Genomic DNA, 22,540 nt, shown 5'->3' on the forward strand with positions numbered 1-22,540 from the left:
GCTCCATCTGTATTTAGTTTGCAAATGCTTGTGAGGTATGTTCCAAACCAGTAACCTTCCAAAATGGTTTTTGTGGTTTATAACTAGAGGCACCTGTAAAACATTTCCTCTAGCCACGTAGCTTCTTTCTTATTAATCTTTTCGATTTTGTGTTTTCTTTTTGTTTTGTTTGTTTTTGTTTCTGTGTTTGTTTTTGAGTTAGGGCTGGCAAAGTATATTGCCATGCCAAATGTCTCACCACTAACCCTGGCCCAGGTTTAGCCTCCTAACCCTAATTAGATGTGGAATGCTGGGAATGTACTCTGCATGTGGCTGTTGTAACTTTTACAACATGATAGTGAACTTCTGATGTCTTCACTCAGAAGTTATAAAGCATTCCTTGTGTCTCTATTACTGTTGCCCACCACATGTTTATTCATGGGAAAGTGATAGAAATCTAAGGTATTTCAGTAACCTAAGGGGTCTTTTCCGAGCATGGATCACACATGCAGATAACTTGCGGAATGGCCTTCCCAATTCTTTTCTTCATTCAACTTCTTTCTTTTTTTTCTCTTTAGAGACAGACGAGTGTTGAAAATGTTGAAGGCTGTGCTGAAGAAGAGCCGAGAGGGAGGAAAGGGAAGCAAGAAGGAAGCAGGTATGTGAGCTGCGCTGAGCTGAGCTACTGTGGTGGGCGGTGCTGAGCTATTGTGGGCGGTGCTGAGCTATTGTGGGCGGTGCTGAGCTATTGTGGTGGGCGGTGCTGGGCACCAGATTCCACCACCTCAGGCTGTGCTGGTGCAGAGGCTCTGCACAAACAGCGTGGGGGGCAGGGGGCTGTGAAGAATGTGTATTTCTGGGTGATTTTGTGTGTGTGTTCTTGCTATTTTATTTGTAATATTTACTTTTATTTCATGGTCAATGGCGTTTTGCCTGCATTGTTGTCTGCATGAGGGTATAGGATATTCTGGAACTGGAGTTACAGTTGTGAGCAAACATGTGGGTGCTGGGAATTGAACCTGGGCCCTCCGGAGGAGCAGCTGGTACTCTTAACCTCTGAGGCATCTCTCCAGCCAACCCCTCCTCCTTTAATTTGAAAAAAAAATTTTTAGTCTTTTTTTTTTTTTTAAAATGAGAAGCAGGGTTGGAAATTAAGTTTGAATTTTGCACCAAGGACGAACGGTTCTTAATTTTAATAAGTCATTCTGATCCGGAAGTAAAGTCAAAGACATTGAAGAATAGCAGTTGTGAAAGGAATTTGATTTCTAGAAAGCTCTTTCCCTTGTCCCATAAAATGGAGTTGAATTTTATGCTTGGCCAACTGTTGCCTGACAGGTTCTTGTGTTTTTTGAGTATCAAATTTTATTCCTAACAGGTGTAGCCCCACTTAATGCCAGACTGCTCGGTCAGTGTGAGGAAAGCACCTTAATTTGGCTTTGGTTTCTCTGCCGCCTGCAGTGTTCTGGTGCATATTTGGCCACAGTGACCCCAGTAGCACCACATTCCATGTGGTCACCTCCTCTGAGGTTGTTCTGGTCGTCAGCGAGTCTTTCATCCCCGTCTCCTCAGATAGAGTCTGTGCCTCGTGGACTTGTGTCCGCAGTTAAAGTGTCACCTTGGGGAACTGCCCTGCCACCCAATCTGTCAACGCAGGTTAAATCTGCTCCTGTTGGCAAATGGCACCTTTGAAAATGACTTAATGTCAAGTAATATTTCAGTTTTCCTTTCTGTTAAACTGTAAGTACACACAGGCCTGAAGTGTCACCAATTACAGTTTATTTTTAATTCGAAAGGCGTTATGTATTGTTAACTTGTTTCCACGCTTCTGTGAGGGGGCTCAGTAGACCTCTGAATGTTATGGCTATGTGGGACCCAGAGAAAACTTCTACTTATTTCTGATTATTCCTTAAACTACACCTGCAAAGTGGCGAGCTCACCTCAAAAGTGAAGCCTTTAGCACGAGGTTGCTGTTAGGATTCCATTTTACAGTTCTCGTTAATGCCTGGGTAAACAGACAGAACCGAAGAAAGCAGATTCTAATGGCAAAAACAGAAGGCGGTATCGCTAGCTTGGAATAATTAATTAGAATTGTTACTATGGTGAAATTTTAGTTCACATCATTTCTTTCCAGGGGCATATTCATTCTCTGCTGGGTCAGGGCCAAAATGTCTTTCTCATTATGTTTTTTTTTTTTTTTTTTTTTTGAAAGGAGTTAAAAAAATTTTTTTTTCAAAGTTTTGGCTCATCGGATACTAATTCTAGAGACTTTTTTGTTGTCTTCGAAGCCTTTGTAATTTTTAGCATGAACTAAGCTGTCTGTTGAGGTGGAGCAGCCAAGCAAACAGGTTGCCCAGGACCAGGGTCTTCAAGCCAAATTCCCTATAGTAACAGGATCTCTCAGCAAAGACCTTCCTCTTTCAGGTGCCAGGATCATGGGACAGGCCAGGCAGCATGCACACTTTGCCTTCGAAAGATTTCCAGTTTCAAAACATGGGACTTGGGGTTTAGGTCTCCCTCTGGGCTTTTAAGAGTAACCACTGCTTCGTCTAAGCTCAGTCTTTGTACTAGTCTCCATACTCCTGGACTTTACTAGGGCAAACCAACTCGAAAATGTAATGGGAATGTTTTTGTGTAAAGCATCTGTATGGTTTGGGCCCTGGTTGTCAACAAAGCCATTGGAATTTTACATCCCGATGAAGTTATGTGAAAAGAGTTGGGTAAATACTTGGAATCTGACAGCGCCTATGTTGAGGTCTCTGCCAACACTCAGCATCTGAGTCCTAGCTGAGCCTCTCTGTAAGTGAAAGCTAGTGGGTCCCAGACACTTGAGAAGACTGGATAACAACTTCTCCCCGTGTGGTATGAAAGGGCTTACAGTGCTGTTTCCAACTAAAGGCAGTCTTCATTGCAAGCACAGAAGGAAATTCTCATGTGCTTGAGCTCATCGTCATAAAATTTAGGAAATAGTGGTCTGAAAAAAAACTGAGTTGAGCCTTTTACATCCTTTGTAGAATTTTCTCTAATATGTTTGTTTTGTTTTGTTTTGATTTTATGCTGAGATAGTTTGAGAATTTGGAAAACAGTGACCGAGTTAGAGTTAGGAGTACTCCTCAAAAGAAACTAAGTGTTTTTCAGAAATTTGGAAAGAAGAGTGAGTTGTTTTTTTTTTTTTTTTTTTTTTGGTTTGTTTGTTTCATTTTTGGGGTCATTTCTGAGGCAAAGTTTCTCCATGTAGCCCAGAATGGCCTCGAGTTTAGGCTCTTCCTGCCTCTGTCCCCCAATTTCTGGGATCACAGTCCTATGCCACCACATCTGCCTAAAACAGTAGTGGTTCTTCCTCACACATGCAACCAAGGGTTCAACCTAGGGCTTGTCAAGTACCAGTAAGTGTCCTGCAGCTGAGCTATATCCCCAGCCCTGTCCCAGAAGTATTGAAGAGCTTTGCTTTCAACCCCTGTCCCTACAAGAATGTATTACATGTATCTACCTGAAAAAATTAGCAAGTGGTGAAATGTGAGTTCTATGTGTGTCATAGTCTGTGAGATTGAATCCCTTTTGGGTGAACTCTAATGTTAGCGAAATTCTTTTGAAAAATAATTACACATTTTCATCTTTGCTTATAGATAGATGGGTAAAAAGTGAGTTTCTGGAATGTAGAGAGGCATATTGGGAAATGAAATTTCCCAAACTTCAAAATGTTTTTTTTGGGGGCACACATGTTCTCTTTGTCTTTGTTGAGGTTCTTTTAGTAAATGTGAGTCACTTCTATCTCTTGGCCTTGAACAAGGTCTGTAGGAGCAAAAATAAAATAAGGGCTGGCAAGATGGCTCAGTTAGTGGAGAAGTACTTGCTACGGAGCCTGAAGAATGACTTGCATTTGATCCCTAGGACCCAAATTCTGGAAGGAGAATATACTTCTGAAGGTTGTCCTCTTACCTCCATATGTATAGATGTCCATGGACATGCATGTGTGCGTGCTTGCTCATTCTCAAGCACATGTGCACATGTAAGTACGCACACATACACTACATAGAAATGTAACTTTAACAGTCAGTATTTAGCCACAGTAGAAGGGTGTGTTAGACTAAGACACCCCTTTGGTTGTTTGTTTACATGCTAAGAGTCTTGATTTAAAACAGGCACATCTTTATCTTAAAGGTGCCATCTTTATCTCAAAGCTCTTCAGTGAGGTTTGTCACCTGTAACCATGTTTCTTAATTTCATTTGACCTATCAAATGAAATTAAGCATTTAGCATATGATTTTTCAGGAGACTTTATTTATTAAACTTATTAAAATGAACTCACTGCTATATTCTATAGTCAGGAGTATCTGATGCTAGATCTGAACCCAGCAAGGGTGTAGAGTGCACATTAAATCATTAGGGCAAGTCAGCCTCTTTTCTGCAGAGAAAGGAATAATGTTCCATGTTGTAACGGCAAAATTCTTCAATAATATGTGCAAGCTTTATATCAAAATAAACAATAAAATTTTATTGAGGGACTCAGGACCTGACTGAATAAAAAGAAATCTCATATTGCTGAGTGGGTATACATATACATGTATATTATCTTGAACAAACTAGCTCTCCTAAAATTATCTGTATAGTTATCTAATCCCTGATGAAATCCCACCTTTGTTATTCATTCTTGTAGTCCTGGGGAACAAACCCTGGGGCTAGAAAGGTGTTTCAATCACTTCTAAACCTGAACTCACCACAGCGTTTTGGTTTTGAGGAATTTTTTTTTAAGTTCTTGAAATGGGTAGTTTTAGGTTGCAGCGAAACTGACTGGAAAGTATAGCAGCTTCCTCAGACATGCATGGTTTCTCCTATTATCAACAATCACATACTCCCTTGTCACACATGCGCATTACAGTAATGCGAAGACAGTTTCCATTAGGGCTCATTCGGTGATGTCTACACCCCGAGGTTCAGAGAAATTTATTGTAATATCATATAGAATACTTTGACTTCTGCAAACACCCTGTGTTTATTTTTTTTCTACTACAGTATAAAATAGGTATAAAAATTCACCTGGAAGAGAAGATGCTTAGGATTAAGCAGGAGAGTTGGAAACTGGCAAGGGCTTGTAAAGCAGCCAAACCTGGCTCATATCCCTGGGTTCTAGCTGCAACAGAGCAGGAGGAGTGTATGTGAGTTTCTTAATGTTTATGGGGCAGGGTGGGTTTTGCCTCCTACCAGCACGCACACGATGGAGGATTCTTAAGTCAGAGTCGTTGAGAAGGTCTCTTGGCCCTCCAAACTGATAAGTGCAGACAGATACTTAGTGTAGCTCATGGTAATGGCCAGAACTCACAGCAAGCAGATGACTCAGATCAGTTTTTGTTGTTTTTCTTCTTGCTGTCAAGAAGTGAAACATACTTTTATTTGATATCTAATATAATTAACATTGCCAGTGGAGTTTTGTTTTGTTTTTGTTGTTGTTTAACATAGATTTTTGGCCTCCTTATGGAAGTATTAGAGGAGACCTCTTGCCTTCCTCAGGAGAGGACTGGGCATTCTCTCTGCTTGTATCCCTTCTCTAGGTAGTTTGTCAGTCTTGAATACATTGAGTCACACCATACCTAGCTTTCCCAGTTATCAGAACTTGTGTGAAATTGAGACAGAAGAGCAAAGGTAAATGAACTTTGTAGTATTCTGTGCGCATGCGTGTATTAAGGAAGTGGGCTTAGTTTCTTACTTTGGAGTAGCTTATTAAGAAGTTCTGGCCTTCCCCTTTTCCATCAGTAAAGCCCAGGCAGTTAGCTGACTACACCTATAATGATGTTAATTAAGACAGAAGATCTTTTCTAAGCCTCTGTGATTACCAATTTTTGTTTGTTTGCTTGTTTGTTTTGCATTTATTCTATTACTTTGAATTCAAAGCAAAAGGAAGCTGTTATCCCCTTCGAAACTCCAAAAGCTATTGGTGTGATTGTTAAACCTGGTATTTTAAGCCATCCCAGGCCACATTCTGGCTTTCCGTGGTCCCTTCTAAAAATGCCTGGAAATAAATGACGCTTTGTTCTATCAGAAAATGTGAACCTGCTTTTGATTATTCCGGGCTCCTTTGCCTGCTTTCTGCGGCTGTGGACTATTATTTAGGAATTTGGTGCAGAGACTGTATTGTTTAGACGTGGCTTTTTGGTATCTTCTGTTAAGAGACTACTAAAGTATTTCTCAAGTAACACAATAGCCAGAGACAATTCCTTTTAAAGGTAATGCATTTCTCCTTACCAGAACATTTGGATGATGGTTCAAAGTATCAGTCTCTAATTTACTAACAGGATGGAGCTGGGGCAGCCTTGTTCCTCAGGGCTTGCTAGGTTCTCGCCTCAGTGGTTTTCTTTGTTGTCTTCAGGCATACACAGTCTACAAAGAAACGAAACCCAGACACTGGAATTAGAGATCACAAATCCAGATCTCGGCATGATCATTTCTGGAATAACTGACACTTGGGCATAACTTTCTGGCTAGCTAATGTCAAGTTAAATTAGAAGTTCCTTTTACCTTGCTTGATACTTAGTTTCTGTTAGATATTCACCAGGAAACGGTGGCAGCTTAAAGAACAGAAGAGATTCAGACCTGGCTGCCTTGAAACTTGTTAGGTAGCACAGCTTGTAATTTTCCTGACTGGGCCTCCTGAACACTGGGATTGTAGACGTGCACTACTGGGCTGGCTTATGCCAACCTGTCATAAGTTAGAGTCATTTGGAAACCTCTATTGAGAAAATGCCCCTACCATATTGTCCTGTAGGCAAGTCTGTGGTGATTTTTCTTGATTGATAATTGATGAGGTCCAGTGTGTGGTACCACCTCTGTAATGGATGAGAAGCAGGCTGAGCAAACCATGGAGAACAAGCCAATAGGAAGCATTTCTCTATGGCTTCTGCTTTGGTTCCTGCCCTGACTGTGCTCAACGAAGGACTGTTACCTAAAATGTATGATTTCCTCCCCAGGTTGCTTTTGTTCATGTTGCTTTATGGTAGTAGAGATGCAAATAAGTCAGACAGCCATGGGCTGGAGAGATGGCTCAGTGGTTAAGAGCACTGACTGCTCTTCCAGAGGTCCTGAGTTCAATTCCCAGCAACCACATGGTGGCTCACAACCATCTGTAATGAGATCTGATGCCCTTTTCTGGTGTGTCTGAAGACAGCTACAGTGTACTCATATACATAAAATATATTTTTATTTTAAAGTAAGACAGCCATTGCACTGGGTTTCAACCAAAATTCTCGTTCCCCACCTAGAAGTTCAAGAGAAGTCAGGATGGATCTCAGATGAAGAATGATATTCTAGAAGCTTCTTTTGATGACTTCCTAGATATGGAGTTTACTAATATGGATTAATAAAAGTTTGCCTCCCATCTTTATTTGTTCCTCCATAATGTAGCTGATAAGCTCTCAGTTGTTACTGTATGTGGCTTAGACTTAGGAATTTATTCTCCTGTATTTTTCACCTTTAACCTTTATTAAATACTTAGGTTGTATCTTTCTGTATACAATTAAATCAAAAGTCATCTTCCCTTGCAAAAGTTATTTCAGGAGATGCCAAGCAGGTCTGAGGATAGATATCTAAATATAGTTTATAAGACTTTATTCTAACACATCTTCACTCATGAAGGTCTATTTTTGGACGACCCTTGACCTCCATCCTCTGGCTGTTTTCCGGAAACCCAGGAATCCATCAGAAGAGGAAGGAAACAAGTGTGGACATTGACCATGTGTTGGACACCTGCACACATGTTTGCACACATGTGCCATAGTGGTTTCATGACTAGCTTCCTATTCTTAGAGCAGGTTCTGGGCTCAGAGGGAAAGGGAAGGCGATCACCAGACCCTCCCACTCCACATGGCCAGTGAGACCTCCAGGAAGACACTTCCTGCTAGAATCATCATAAAGGGAAGCAGAGCTCTCTTTTTTTCTTGAGTCCCTGCTGAATGTGTATATATGCAAAAGGAAGCTTGACCTCAACAGAGAAATGGTGAATTAGGAAGAAGAAGGAAAAAAAAAAAAAAAGACCGCAAAGAGCCTCATCAATGTGAGGGTGTGATCCCGTGAAATCTCCACATTTTACTTTTCCTGTAAGCAGTTTGCATTTTGGGGAGAGAATTCCTAGGTTTTATTTGTATTCTACAAAAGTGTGGAGAACTTGATTCACCTCAACGACTGGCCAGTAGTTTCTAAAAGGAGAATTTGAGGTGGGCCAACATTTGACAGAGGATGATCTGAGCTCACCAGTTTTCATTAGAGTCCGGGAACAAAATCAAACAAGTATCTCACCAGCTCGTTTTAATTCCTCACTCTGAAGTTTCCAGCCAAGGACTGCCCATGTTTAAGGCAGTGTGAGAGCACCAAGGCTGTTAGACTTGGCACACGAAACCTGTCCTAGGGAACCTAAAGCACTCAGAAGCGTCACATCCCGCGAGCGGCAGTTGGGAGCATCCTGATGTAGGTGCTCGGATAATCCGGAGCTTCTGCAGTGGGCCTGGCTGACCAGCAAGGCCAGGAGCCCGGCTGCGCACTCCCAGTTAAGGCTGGAAGTGGGAGTTACTGCTGATTGATTGCGCTGGGCCCCACCTTCCCACCTTGAGCAGTTGAGACATCAGTGCATCCTTGGTGGTGGCTTTGTCTCTCCAGAAGGACGGTTTTCAGATAACTGTAGTTTATTTTAGAGAATATTTATTTTCCTGAGACCCAGATTCAAAGAAATACTTTGAGTTTTGAGCGTGTATTTCCTTATATGCTTCAGCCACCATAACAGAGCATCTTTGATCGGGTGGCTAAAAAAACAGGGATTATGTCCTTTCGGTGCCTAGAGCTGAAAATCTGAGATCAGGGACCCAGCATGTCAGCGTATGTCGAGGGGAGTTTTCGGTTGGTGGGAGGCAGCCTTCTAGCTGTGCCTGCTTGTGGTGTAGAGAGAAAGCAAGCTCTCAGGGGTCCCTTCTTAGATGTGTGTTCTACACTTAACAAGGACTGTGGTGTGCTGAGCCTGAGCTGCCTACTTGATTCTCAGAGTCTCATCTCTAAACACTGCTGTCACACTGTCACACGTGTGACAGCTTCAGCAAAGAGTTTTGAAGAGGACACAAAGTGCCCAGTGTTGGGATTCAGTAAACCCCACCCCAGTTACCTGGCAATAGCTAGATAATATCCCACCCCACAGATACCTGGCAAGAGCCAGGTATGCTCTGCCCCACAGTTACCTGGCACTATAAAGGGGGCTTCTTGCCCCCTCCTCTCTCTCTCTCTCTTGCTTTCTTGCTCTCTCTTCTCTTCCCCTTACTCCTTTTGTCCCCCCTCTTCCCATTCCCTTCCCTACTCTCTCCACGTGCTCATGGCCAGCCTTCTTTACTCCTCTTTTCTTTCTCTCTGTCCCTACTACCCTCTTACTTCCCCTCCCCCATGCCCTGAATAAACTCCTGTGTGTGTGTGTGTGTGTGTGTGTGTGTGTGTGTGTGTGTGTCTTGCCCACATACCTTGCCGCACCTCCATGGAGCATAACCCACCCCCCACCCAACTTTCTTCATTTTTTTCTTAACATTGGTGCTGAAAACTGGGACATATCTTTTTTTTTTTCTTACAAAGATATCACCCATAACATTTGATTGTTCTTAGAGTGTAATGCCAGAATTCATTGATGATAAAACATGCCGGTTTTTCTGTGTGCTATTAAAGAAAAATAAAATTGTTGTCCATTAAATTCCTATAGTACTTTATTACTTAAGATACTTTTATCAAGGCTTTATTTAATCTGTTTTAGAGATAGCTTTTAACACTGCTTTAACGAGTGGTTGTTTTGTTTTTCTTTTCTTTTTTTTTTTACATTTACTTGTTTTTGTGTATGGCTGTTTGAAACCAAATTGTCTGGAGCTGTATAGCTTACCAGCTCTCTGACCCTAGACAAAGACTTGTATGCTCTATGCTCAGGGCTTGCAGATGAGGCTTCAATTAATATTTTAGAAGCATTTCAACTGGTCTTTGACACAGCATTGTGTGACTTTTTGTCAATAATAAAAAATTTGTTTCTTTGTTCTGCCTGTTTACTTCTTTTTCTTTCCTGGTAGCTGCTTTAATATTTTGATGAGTGTTTAATTATTGAGAGCTCACCAGCTAAAGTTTTAAGCAGGGCAAACATGTCTTATGTTTAATTTTGAATTACAAAGCCTAAAGAGATTTATCTAAGTCATCCTTTATGTTTGGCAGGGTTAAGCGAAGGAGTCTATACTAACTCTGTAAGTTCTGCGTTAAAAACTGGCTGTGAGCACAAAGACTTTTTGAGGTGACCAACTCTGTTTCCCTGCTTTGTGCATGAGTTTGCTGCTGATGGGAGTGAAAGCCTTAGAACCGCATCTGTCCCTGACCTGCCTCTGCAGCTCCCTGGTTCTGAAGTTGAGAGCCTCTGGAGAGCTTGTTTCTTCCTAGGAGCTCAGTTGTTACAGTGTCTGGCTGGGCTCACCAAGCAGATCGGATATCTTTTGACGTAGGGAAGTTGCCTACTGAAGCAAGTTAAGGGCTCTGCTAGCTTGTCTTCCAGCCAGGCTGAAGTAGGATCGTAAGTTGGAGACCAGGCCAGGCTGTGCAGAGAACAAAAGCAGATGAGCCAAACCAAAAATCAAACCAAAGTTCCCCAGAGGTAGCCTCTCAGCTCCAAGTCTGAAGGCACCTAATGGTTTTCTCAGAGCAGGTTGCTTTATTTCTTTGAACCCTTAGTTTTCTTGCCTATGCAATAAAGATAATTTGTGTCAGTAGTGACTGAGTCAGCTGTAACAGTGCATTCTGCTTGAGAATGTCAACATCAGGCGAGATTAAAGGGAGCCCACATAGCACCTTTGACCTTGGAGAGATGCCTTCAGCAAAGAAATAAAGTATACTCACGAGTTTGGATAGGAAGATGCTGGGGGAGGGGAGGGGCAAGACTTCAAGTTTGTAAGGTATTAAAGAAATCAGGAAGCAAATTCTCTAGAGAACATATGATGATCCTTATGAGAAACTTAGCCTCCACCGCACACTGTTCTATGTGCTGAGTGCCTAGGTTTACTAATGTAATAAATGGGGCAGGCAAAGGAACTACTGTAAGGGCTGGGGTGTCGCACTGGTAGACTGCTTGCCGAGCATGCTCAAGGTCCTGGGTTCAATTCTCGGATCCACAGAAGGAAAACCACTCTGAACTTCATAAAGATGACACCGTTTCTAAGCTGTAGAAGCAAACTAACCCTGCTTCTCTGTCCCTAAAGTTAGTGATCTGGGTGCTTGGGTTTGATTCCCCAGCTTAAGCTGTTGAGCCTCACTGTCTTTCAGTTTTGAAATGGGGGGAAAACACTACAGAGCTGACCTGTTGAATATTTAAAATCTGAACTAAAAAAATATTAGGAAAAAGCTATGTGAACATTGACCACAGAGTTCTGCCTTCTATTCCCTAAATAATACAGCATGCCCCCCAATTTACATAGCATTTCCATTGTATTAGGTATTGTATAACATCTGGCTGCAATTTAAAGTATACAAGAGGATGTATGTAGGCTTTATGCAAATACTGTGCCCTTTCCCATAAGGGACTTGGTCATCCTAAGATCCAATGGGAGGTATTGGAACCAGTCCCCCACCAATACCAAGGGACAAGTAGTCTAGATTATTGATTCTTGGAAGAGTAAGTCAGTTAAAAGTCCTTATGACAATGTCTGGATGTTAGCAAGTAAGCATGTTAGAATCATTTGCTCTTATAATTGATGGTGTGTGTTCTATACCATTCTGGGCTCTTTGCTTTTCTGCCTCTTGACACTCTTCCTTCAGACTTTGTAACCAGTGGCACTTAGGACATTCTGTTTCATTAGCTCACTTGCCTGTGTGGCCAACCCGACCCTGGCCATTCCATCTGGTGCAGATGGAGGAAGGATGCTTAATAGGCATGCCCTTAGCAGACTGCTGGAGGGACAATTGCTATAAACAGTCTGGGAAGACATGTGTTTGCTCAGAGATTGGGGGCGGGGGAGGGCGCTACAGAGGCCTAGATGCAAGGATGGGAAACAAGAAGCCTCTGCATCTGCAAAGATGCCTGTGCCTTCCAAGTGCTGTGCATGAGATTCACAGCCCACTTCCTCTTACAGGAATGGGCTCCAGTGTAACTGCTGTGCTGAGTCCTAACCCTGGCCAGTCCTCCACCAGACTTCCTCGGTGTCACCTTGGAAAGGACTGGGTGAGGAGCACACATTTGCACCTTCGTGGGTGGTTAGAGCTGTGGTCCCACTGCCATTTCTTTCTGTGTCACTGCAGGGACACCCGGACTAGTTATCACAAGAACTAGTTATGCAACACTTTGTGCATGTGACTCGGAAAATTCTTAGGAAAAAGAGATCCCGTCACTATCTAGCAAACTGTGTTCTTGGCAGCCCTATAAAGGCAAACGTTAAATGCAGATATACAAGTTCAGAACTTAAGGGACTCCATTACAGAATAACCAGGCGCATGGCTTGATCAAAGCAGTTTGTCAGAGTATTTCACTTGATTTTGTGTTTATGCTGATTCCGAGACAACGTTGGCTCAGCCACATGCTCACGCTTACAAGTTAGACGCACGGGAAGTAGCTAGTGAGTATGACCTTGCTGTTCAATTTACTCGATGGTAGAGGTCTCTTCCCCCAGAGACATACTCAAAGAGTGAATGAAGCAAACAGCTTGCAATCCATTTTCTGTTTGAGAAATCATGATTAGAGTGGAATGCTAACATGTTTAGCTGCAGGGAGACAACACACACTGACATTGTTGCCAAGGTATTTTACCCAACATGTCATTGAAGCTGCTGTTTTGAAAAATGGAGCAATGATTGCATGCGTGTGCGTGTGTGCATGAGTGTTCGTGTGTGTGTGTGTGTGTGTGCGCGTGTGTGTGTGTGCGTGTGTGATGGCAGAGCAGGGATGTAGTGTATAGAATATAAAAGACACAAAGCAGCCATCTTATTCTCTCCTTTAATCTGCATATCTCAGTATAGGCCTGGGGAGAGCTCTGTTAAACAGCTACATGTACAGTCAGTTCGTATGTCTATCTGGAGTATGAACGGAACTGGTTGTGCTGTGCAGTTTCGAATGTATATGTTGGAAGTATGTATGTGTGTGCACATTCATGTGGAAGTCAGAGGACAGCCTCAGGTACATGCTACTGACCCCTGATTTTCTCACTGACCTGGGATTCCTTAGGTAGGCCAGGCCCTCCAGCCAGTGAGCTCAGGGATCTTCCCCCCACCCCTCCCCCACCTCTTTTTAAAGGTAGGTTCTGTGGAGAAAACTCAGATCCTCACACTTACAAGGCAAGCACTTTATCCTTGATGGGTTTTGTTGTTGTTTGTTTTTTGAGAAACTTCACTTGCTACCTAGAAACTTTAAGCTATCCCCCGACCCCACACCCATTCTCCCCTCCCCCTCCCCCAAGGCCATATTTATAGATCCCATTTTTTATAAAAGGAAATTTCTTTTTGATTGAAATAAGAGAGACAGCAGCTCCCTTTATTTTTGTCCCTTCTCTTGTGGTGAGCCTGCTGGCACACAGCTTCGCTGATGGGAGTGCCCGAATTTGGGATTGGGTATCAAGTTAGGAGTGATGTACAGGTTATGATAACCTTCCAGAAGCCTTTTTCCTCCACGGGCTTTTCCATGCCCAAAATGTCATCATGTCCAATGTGACAGAATGTTCCTGATGATTATCATTCAGAGAAACACGACTTGCTAAATGATCTGTGGGTGATAGACTTTCTTAGGCACTGCACAGTGAGTTCCCCATGCTCCGTGTGCACTTGGTTAGGGCATCTGCTACTTGGGCCAGCAAGCCAGCGTGGTACTGTGACAGTCGTGACTAGAGTCAGGCAGCCTGGGTTCTAGTCTGTGGGCAACTTCATGTAATCATCTGGAACAAGAATTTGAAGCATCTTCTTTAAATGGATTATGATGAATAAACTAACGTATATAAAGTGTTTAATAAGGTGTCTGGCACACTGAGTAAGGACTTAATGAGTACTCGCTTAATCATCCTTAGGAGGGAGCTGGCAAGATGGCTGCCAAGCCTGACGACCTGAGTTCCATTCCCAGCATCTACATAACAGAAAGAGAAAACCAGTCGTGGCAAGTTGTCTTCCAAGTGCCACAGCCGCCCCCACACATACACAAATCAGCAAATGGAATCATCTTTATTAGTCCAGATCCACCCAGGAGACATAACATTTATAATTAAGACATAACTACAGATTCCAATGTGTTACTTGTGACTCCCACTTGTGAATTTCAGGAGTCAGTGAGCTTGGGCAGTAATCATAGGGCCAAGGAATATAAATGTGCTGGAGAGGGGTCTTACGGATGGGTACCACGAAGGCACTGACTGTTCCAGGCTATCTTGCTGCTTGGTTTCAGAACACTGATGACATATGTGTGAGGTCTGTGGCACTGTGTTCCTCTTTCCTTGTCAACCACAAGGGGGTTTGGTGGGGAAAGCCAGGTGCTTTATGTTATTATAAATTCAGAGGCCGTATTTGGATTGTGTTCAAGGAAATTTAACATTAAGAAAAGAAAGCACACATTCATTGGTTGAGCGTGGAAGTTGAAGGCAAAGACATTGGAATAGGGTTATGGTTGACACATGTTAATCTTAGTTTGGGGGGTGGTCTGAGGCCAGCCTGGTGGTCTTCATGGGGAGACCGAGTATTCACATGGGGAAGAGAGACGGTCAGAGTCCAGTTTAGAACATCACTGAAGAACGGTCAGTAGTAATGGACCATCTCACAGCTGTAAGACCTGGATTTATGGGTCAGGTACATTAGCTGCTCAAGGACAAGTCTAGGCCTGTAGATTGAGGTCCATAGTTGTTTGGAAGTGTCTAGAAAGAGGAAAAGCAGCCCTCCCTTTTGGTAAGTAACCAGTGAGATGCTTTACTGGGTAGCCCCAGGAAGTAAGAGGCGATGGGCGTACATTTCTGTTTGAAGTAAGTATGTGCTAGAAAATCAAGTATACTTTATAAAACATTGCCAGAACGCATGCTGGACTGAGAGCAGCCAAGGAAGAGGAAAGCCATCCACACCTCTAAGCCGTAAGAACAGCCACCACCACCACCACGTTACTGAACTCCTTCTCAGTCATACAGTATATAAAAACATTGTGTGGACTGGCTTAGATGTTTATCCTACATGGCTTAAAAACATGCCTGTCATATAGCAAACTGTTTTCTTTTTCTTTCTTGTAACTTGTTCATTGGCACCAAAACCAGCCTTTGCACCGCCTTCTTTGCCCAGTGTCCTGACCATGTAAAATGCTGGCTGCTGTTAGCAGGTTCTGGCAGGACAACTACAGTTATTATTTCAAGAGGTCACTCAGATTCCTGTCTCACTCAGAGGTGAAGTGTGTGGTTCAAAACCACATTTCCTGAGAGGGAAGGGGGTGCAAAGGGACAGTTGGCTGAAGTCCTACAAGGCATGGGTTGCATATACAGACTTTGTAAAACTGTGGCGTCTCCATTGTTGTAGTTAATTTAGGTGGTTCTCTGAAGTCATGTTTTCTTCTTCTCTCCAAAGGAACACATCTACTGTGTGTCTCGAATCTGTGAGTGTCTCAGAAGGCTTTCGATCGGCATGACATATAGCTGCACATTTGCTTTATGAGACTTGACCACACTAGCGCCCCCCCCCCCCCAGATACGGCTATTGGTTTTTGACTTCTGGCTTTTGATGTTGGAGATGGTAACGTGTCAAGCACTGATTCGCATTTCCTGCAAAAGTTATGTTGAAGCTCCAACCTTTAATATTGTGTCTGTGGAAATGACCCAAATTTGGAAACACAGTCTTTACAGATGTGATTAATTTAAGGTCTCAATAAGAGTAGGTTGGTCCTAATGTCAAATGCCTGGGGTTCCTAAGAAAGATTGTAACCACGTGAGACTGACAGATGTCTAGAGTCATGTTTGTATCTGTACTGTGATCCCAGGACTTGGGAGGTTGAGGCCAGCCTAACTATCTAGTGAGTTCTAGGCCAGCCTGAGCTACAGAGGGAGACCCTGTTTCAAACAAACAGATTCACACAGAGAGAGGCCACTGTTGAAAGACTGTGAAAAGGACTGATGAAAGCGGGAGTGGATTGGATAAGGCAGGGTTGGAGTGCTGGATCTTCAAACCAAGAAACATCCGAGGTGTCTGGCTAGAGATGAAGAAATAGGCATGGGCCGGCTTGCCTCCGGAGAGAGCGCCTCCCTGCCGCTCACTTGACAGTGTACTGTTAGGTCTGGAAATGTACGGAATTAGCCCTTTGGTTGTTTTTGAGTTGCCTGCTTTGTGGTCCCTTCGCTTCCATAGATCTAGAACGTCTCAGTAGCCAGTCATTATCAGGTTCTGGTTCTCTGCAGCATCCTCTGTTTTGTGCACATTCAAAACCACATACCTTGGTCTGTGACAATCTTTTCTTAAGCTTTCAATACAGAGTATTTGCCAGCTGACACTAAGACCGTGTCCTCCTCCAGGGAAGCAGCATAGACCCTAATGGGTCCTCTCATCAGAGCTGGGTTTTGTTTTAATGACTTTATTGTGTCCAGGTTTCTTCTGAGAAACAACTTTTGTTTTCCATATCTGTAATCTTTTCTCACACCATTGAACTGTCTTGTCCATTTCCTCTATGGCCTGGGGAAACTCTGAGCCTTTGCCTTTTATCAGTACTGGGTATAAAGTAGTGGTGGACCGTGTTCTTTGTTCTCTGCCTGAGTCTTAAAGATGCTCACTCCTTGGGTGGCTGGAGTGACTGCTCAGTGGTTAAGAGTACTGTTTGTTCTTCCAGAGGACCTGAGTTCAAGTCACAGTACCCATATGTGAGCTTACAACTGTCTGTAACTCCAGTTCCAGGGGATCCAGCGATTTCACACACACACACACACACACACACACACACACACACATGCAGGCAAAACACCAATGCACATAAAATAAGATAAACAGACCATTAAAAGAAGACCATAAAATTTTCATCGAAAAATTATATACTGGATCAGTTCCTCATCGATGGCGATTTTAGGGGAAACCTGTTGTATAAGGGGAACCTGTTTAAAGGAGGACAAGGAAGTGTTTATTCTGGAAGATGGGGTGAAGCAGCCTCAGTGGAGGGCATAGGAACTCTGTTGCCCTCCTGATTGGAGTGTGGCTAAGCCACGAATTGTTGTGACAACAAAGGATGTTCCAGTGTCTTCTTTTACATTGCTATGGTTTCTAATACTTTCTAGCTATCTCCTGTTGGGTGGTACAGTTTTTGGACATGTGGGTTTTGCCTCTTTGTTGACAGACATTTTACTGGGCTTCAGGGAGGCTTTTCGTAACCACTTGCCTGGAGCAGTTTTACACAGTCCAGGACTCATGCTTTACCCACTTGCATCCCACCTCAACCCTGCCCAGTCCATCAGCCGGCCGTCCCCCTGCCAGTGACAGCCCTGGTGACTTGGAGCTGGCACAGAGTACACAGTACTTGCCATTGGTGATGGCCTTCTGTTGCTCCTCCTCCCTTGCCTCATGGCAACCTGCCAAGTGCAGACAAGTCACCTATGGGTGACAATCACCTGCAGGTGTCCATGAGCACAAACCCTGTGAGACGGAGCTTCCTCTCCCTCGATTCCCAAGGGAGAGCATAGCAGGTGGCCCACTTAATTCAAAACCCTTCACATATACACATAGCTCAATCCCTGGGAGGGTAAATATTAATATTTACGTCAGACATGCAACCGTATACATCCTATTGCCAGAGGCGGGCGTGACTCCAGAATCCAGAGATCCCCCATTCACAAACAGTAGGAGTGTTTACATGTACACGGCACACGTAGAGTTGTATATACATACTGCACGAACAGAAATATATACAAACACACACACACACACACACACACACACACATATATATATATTTATATATATATATATACACACATACACCCCCAGGAAACCTGCATGGTCATTTCCTATGTTTTTTTTCTTCCCTTCTCTCCCATTTGTCATTTCAAATTTTTTGGCTCATGTTTGCCTTGACCTCTGGCTTCTCACCTCAGCCTTCTGAGTGTTGGGATTACAGATGTGCATTAACATTCCCAGCTGCCATTTCTTTTCCTGTCTTTTTTTTTTTTTTTTTGTCTTAGATTCTTACCAGCTTCTTGTTCCAGTGGCAAGAGAAATCCCTGCTACATGTCGAATTCATTATATTCCCCTCTCTGGGAGAGTCTTAAAGTCTATGACTTGAGCTGCAGTAGTTTAGACAGCTTCCCAGGCAGTACTTGGCCTCCTCCCTGAACAAGGAGTTGGGGCCGCTGCCCCGATCAGATGTAGCAATACAAGGCGGGGAGGTCCATGAGATCGGAAAGCATCTATGCGCTGCCGAGGAAATGTAGAATAAGAAATTTGCATGCATCCCACAGACCTTTCCAGGCTGCTGTTGGTTGCAGCTGACCCACATTTTTATTCTTCCCCTGGGCCGGGCGGGAAGACTTAAACCTGCCAGTCTTGCCGCAGGAGCTTCGGGCCCATATGCTGCAAGAGTTAATGAACGCACAGCCCTGGGTGAGAGGAAAGGACGCTATTTTGAGTGCTCGATGACTAAACACCTATGCTTCCGATGTACTTGGTTTGTGTGACAGCAGCATAAGGTGTGACTGAAGGGAAATTAATGATCAGGAGGCCTGGCCACCTCCCCAGCGGAACGTTCGGGAGCACTTGGAACTAATTAAGCAGCCGGTACAGAACTGGAAAATTGACGAGGGAACAGCTTTCTTCGTGGTGGCCCGGGACTGCCTGCAGACCTATATACACACTATTTTTGGTTTTCTCCATCGGGTACACAGAGTGACGTAATATTGAAAGCGGATCTCGGCAGCCCACTGGAAGGGGAACGGCACTGAGGAGATGGGCGATGCCCGCTTGCCTGAGTTCACATTTGACACTGACTGGTGTCCTCAGGATGCTGCTCACTCCGCTCCTCGCTCCTCGGTCTTCACATCTGAAGGGAACTAGGAATAGTAACTGTAGGTAGGCAGGCTGTGAACTGAGGAAGCAGGGGGAGCTCCTGGCACTCGGTCTGGGGACCTACCTGAATCCCTGAGAGCATTTGCTTAGAGTCTAAGAATGGAAGGTTTCTGAGGTCATGGGGTTTTTAAAAGCACTGTGGCTCTGGCATGGCAACATACTTGAAAGGAAGAGCCTGGACGGTCAGGGAGGAAATGGCTTTCTCTTTTCAGGATAAAGCGCATGAAGTGTGAGGACGTTTGCTGACCTTCACTGAGAGGGCGAAAGGATCAGTTGTCTCATTAGCTGGTACTTTCTGGACCCTGAGGGTCAGCTGTTTTCTTGTGTTTTTGTCATTTTGTTGTTTTTTTTCCTTTTTTGATTTTTGGTGGTACTCTTTGAGAATTAGACATGACTGTGTGGACATGCTTTGGAAAGTTGTTGACAGGGATCCACTTACCCTTTCCTTTGGCCAATGTACACTGAATTATCAGTAGCTGGGCCTAGAAGCCAGGGCACCCATTGTATAAGAGACGAGATGCTTTAAAGTGTTCTCCATGGCAGAGAGCCTTCCTTCTCCAGGGCGCGGGAAAGATACCAGGTCTTGCAGAGGAAAATTTTCCCAACTTGCTGGGTTCCTGTAAATATATGTGACTTATGTGGTTATAAAACCTTATGATGGAAAATATGTTTAAAAAGCAGTGCGCTCAGAGGCGGGAACCACATAAGATGCTGTAATACCTCTAATGCCCTAGTTAAATGTATCACCCGAGTCCCGTTTTCTGTAGCTGGATAAACAGAACGTCTTTCTCTTTCTATTCCAAGCTTCTAGTCCCCACCTCTCCTGGCCACTTTATGGCATGATAAATGGAAAGCTTACTTCCTGCCTCTGTAGACCTATTTACCTGAATGTCTGAGCTCACCCTTGCTACTGGCAGGTTCACGCTTTCTCAGACAGGCTTTGCTTTCATCTGCCTGCCTTTCCTGCCCTCCTTTAAAAGCCATCTCTAATCCTGCACTCCCTGTACTTTAATCTGCAGCACCGACTTTAAATGTTCATCTCTCCTAGATTCACACCCCCACCCCACACTGTGAATTTAAATTCAGAGTCTTTAAGAGCTGAGGGTATTAAATAAAGGATGTACAGTGCTTTATTGGATGTCTTATTCTCTTTGACTTTTTTACGTTTGTATGTATGGCTTTCACTCTTGCACTTTATTATGCATATATTTGATTTATTATAAACACAGAAGATCTCATAAATGTTTATTCTCCCATGTCCTTCCTGATCTTTTATTTTTTTAGAGTTAAAGAAATCAGTGATTTTAAAATAGGAAAAAGTGTGTGTGTGCGTGTGCGTGTGCGTGTGCGTGTGCGTGTGTGTGTGTGTGTGTGTGTGTGTGTGTGTGTGTAGACTGTATATAACAGAGCCTAAGATACTATTAGTCCCTTTACAGGAAAAGTGTGATTACCCCTTATGTGTTTGTTTTGGGATTCTCCATTTTTCCCGGCATCCTTAAAACAACCACAGCCATGTGTTAGGACCTGAGATGGCTGGTTGGGTGAATGTTCCAGCTGCTCTCTGTTCCTCCCAGTTAATGTAGCTTCTCTTTCCCGCCTATGGGAGGTGTGCTTGGATCAGGGGACTCTCTGAGACGGACTCTTGCTGGGTGATGTGATTCTTCATGGGGTTTAAATGTCCCATGGGAAGCACCTGCCAATGTCAGAGGGGGAGCCTGGCAAATCCTAGCCATTGATAACATGGCTTGCATACCCTGGAGAGGATGCATTCATTGTCCTGCCCAGCCTGGGCCTTTCTGCTGCAGCAACAGGGATTGTGATGGAAGTGTGCTTCCTCGTACTTCACTGGAGTGGGGAATAAAGTAGGTTCCAGTTAAAAAGCATCTACTACTCAAGGCCAAAAGAAATGTCCCAGTCTTGCTGAATATTACAGTGAAACAACTTTAATTCTTTTAAAATCCCCTTTTAAGTATCTGCTGAGGAATGTTGAGTGAACCAGGGCTTCCTGATGTCTGGCCGCTTGGGATAGCCCATTGTTCATCTGTGTGTCCCTACCAGAGTTCTACTTTTGGCCTCTGGTGTCATGAGATGCTCTGGGCCTTCGACCTTAACCCCCTGCTCTGTGTTGTCAACAATAAAGCTCTAGGACTCCAGGATGCTGTCCAGGTTCTAAGCGGCCTGAACTCCCACTTGGTGCTTTGTGGCTCCCGCTCCTCTGTAAAGATGCTCTCCCTGCTTTGTGCCTTCCCTATAAAAGGAAGCTGGAAGTTTAATTGTTTCTGGAAAATCAAACAGAACAGCATGTTTGGGACAGTTACTGTCATAAGATGGCAAAGTCAAGCTGAAATAGAAACCCCCCTCCCCCCAAACCCCATCTCTAAGTCCCATTTTTTATTGCAGCCTACATAAAATCCAAGAGCTGGAGCCCAGCTGCTCTAAGGCTGAGGGTCCTCACGGCTGCGGCATGCTTTGGAAGCTCTGTCTCACAGACTCGCAGTTAATGAAAATATTTGCTTTGCTGGATACAAACAAAGTTTATGGGCAGAATTTGTGATTAGGAAAATGCTTTAAATCTGCACTCCAGTCCCCCTTATCTCCCTTGTTCTGTGTTAGAGAATTCTCTGAGATAGTAACGCTTTTCTCCAGAACAAGCTTAACTTTTAATGTTTCTGGTGATGGTATATGTGTTAGGATTCTGTAAACCCCAACTCACAGTTACCTGGCAATACTATACCATTGTGTGGCTGGTCCCTCAGGGGGAAGGGATGCCCAACATGGGTCTGCCAGAGGCATTCCCCTTACCACACCTCCATGGAACTTAAGCCCCTACTCTCTTTATCTTTTTCCTAACATTGGTGTCAAAACCCAGGACATACCTTTCCTTTTTTATTTTATCTTTTTAAAAATATTTATTTATTCATTTAATGTGTCTGAGTAAGCAGTCACTGTCTTCAGACACACCAGAAGAGGGCATCAGATCCCATTACAGATGGTTGCGAGCCACCATGTGGTTGCTGGGAATTGAACTCAGGACCTCTGGAAGAGCAGCCAGTGTTCTTAACCACTGAACCATCTCTCCAGCCCCCTCTTTATCTTCTCATAAACACATCAATATGTATTTCCCTTTCTTTGTGTTCCAATCGAAAGTACGGGGCTGGGAGTCTGGGTTTTCATGTGTAGATCAGAAATCTTTATGAATGGGTTGGGAGATGATCCCTTGTGGCCTGTCGGGCCAGTTCACTAATTTACAGCTCAGTCTGTGACTTGGGTAGTACACAGGGCCATGTAGTTCTCTCTCGGCTTGCTGCTGTGGTATCCTTGGTAACTGTGAGGTGTAACTACTTATGTTCTTGTCTGAGTCCTGTTGTCACTTGCCTAGATCTTGGAGGCACTGTACCTGCTTACAGAACCAAATGGTAGTGGGGATTGGTCATGGAACTAGTTGTGAGACCAAGAGAGTACCTGCCCTTTGGCTCCCATAAATCTCTTCTGAGAATAAGCTTACAGCCCCGCTGGGAGGCAGTGCTCTGGTTGAAGCCTT

The 22,540-nt window shown here is 43.8% G+C and overlaps 1 protein-coding gene across 1 annotated transcript in view; it reads left to right on the forward strand.

Moving 5' to 3' along the window:
• The window catches only part of TANC1 (tetratricopeptide repeat, ankyrin repeat and coiled-coil containing 1), a 221,004-nt gene that overhangs the window by 85,837 nt on the left and 112,627 nt on the right, over positions 1-22,540 (forward strand). Inside the window, exon 3 of the mRNA XM_080927145.1 lies at positions 558-637. Coding sequence (XP_080783271.1) covers positions 577-637 — 61 coding nt within the window. The 5' untranslated portion in view covers positions 558-576. The remainder of the gene's footprint in view (positions 1-557; positions 638-22,540) is intronic.

This window comes from Micromys minutus, assembly GCF_963924665.1.
Source record: "Micromys minutus genome assembly, chromosome: 13".
Taxonomy (NCBI): domain Eukaryota; kingdom Metazoa; phylum Chordata; class Mammalia; order Rodentia; family Muridae; genus Micromys; species Micromys minutus.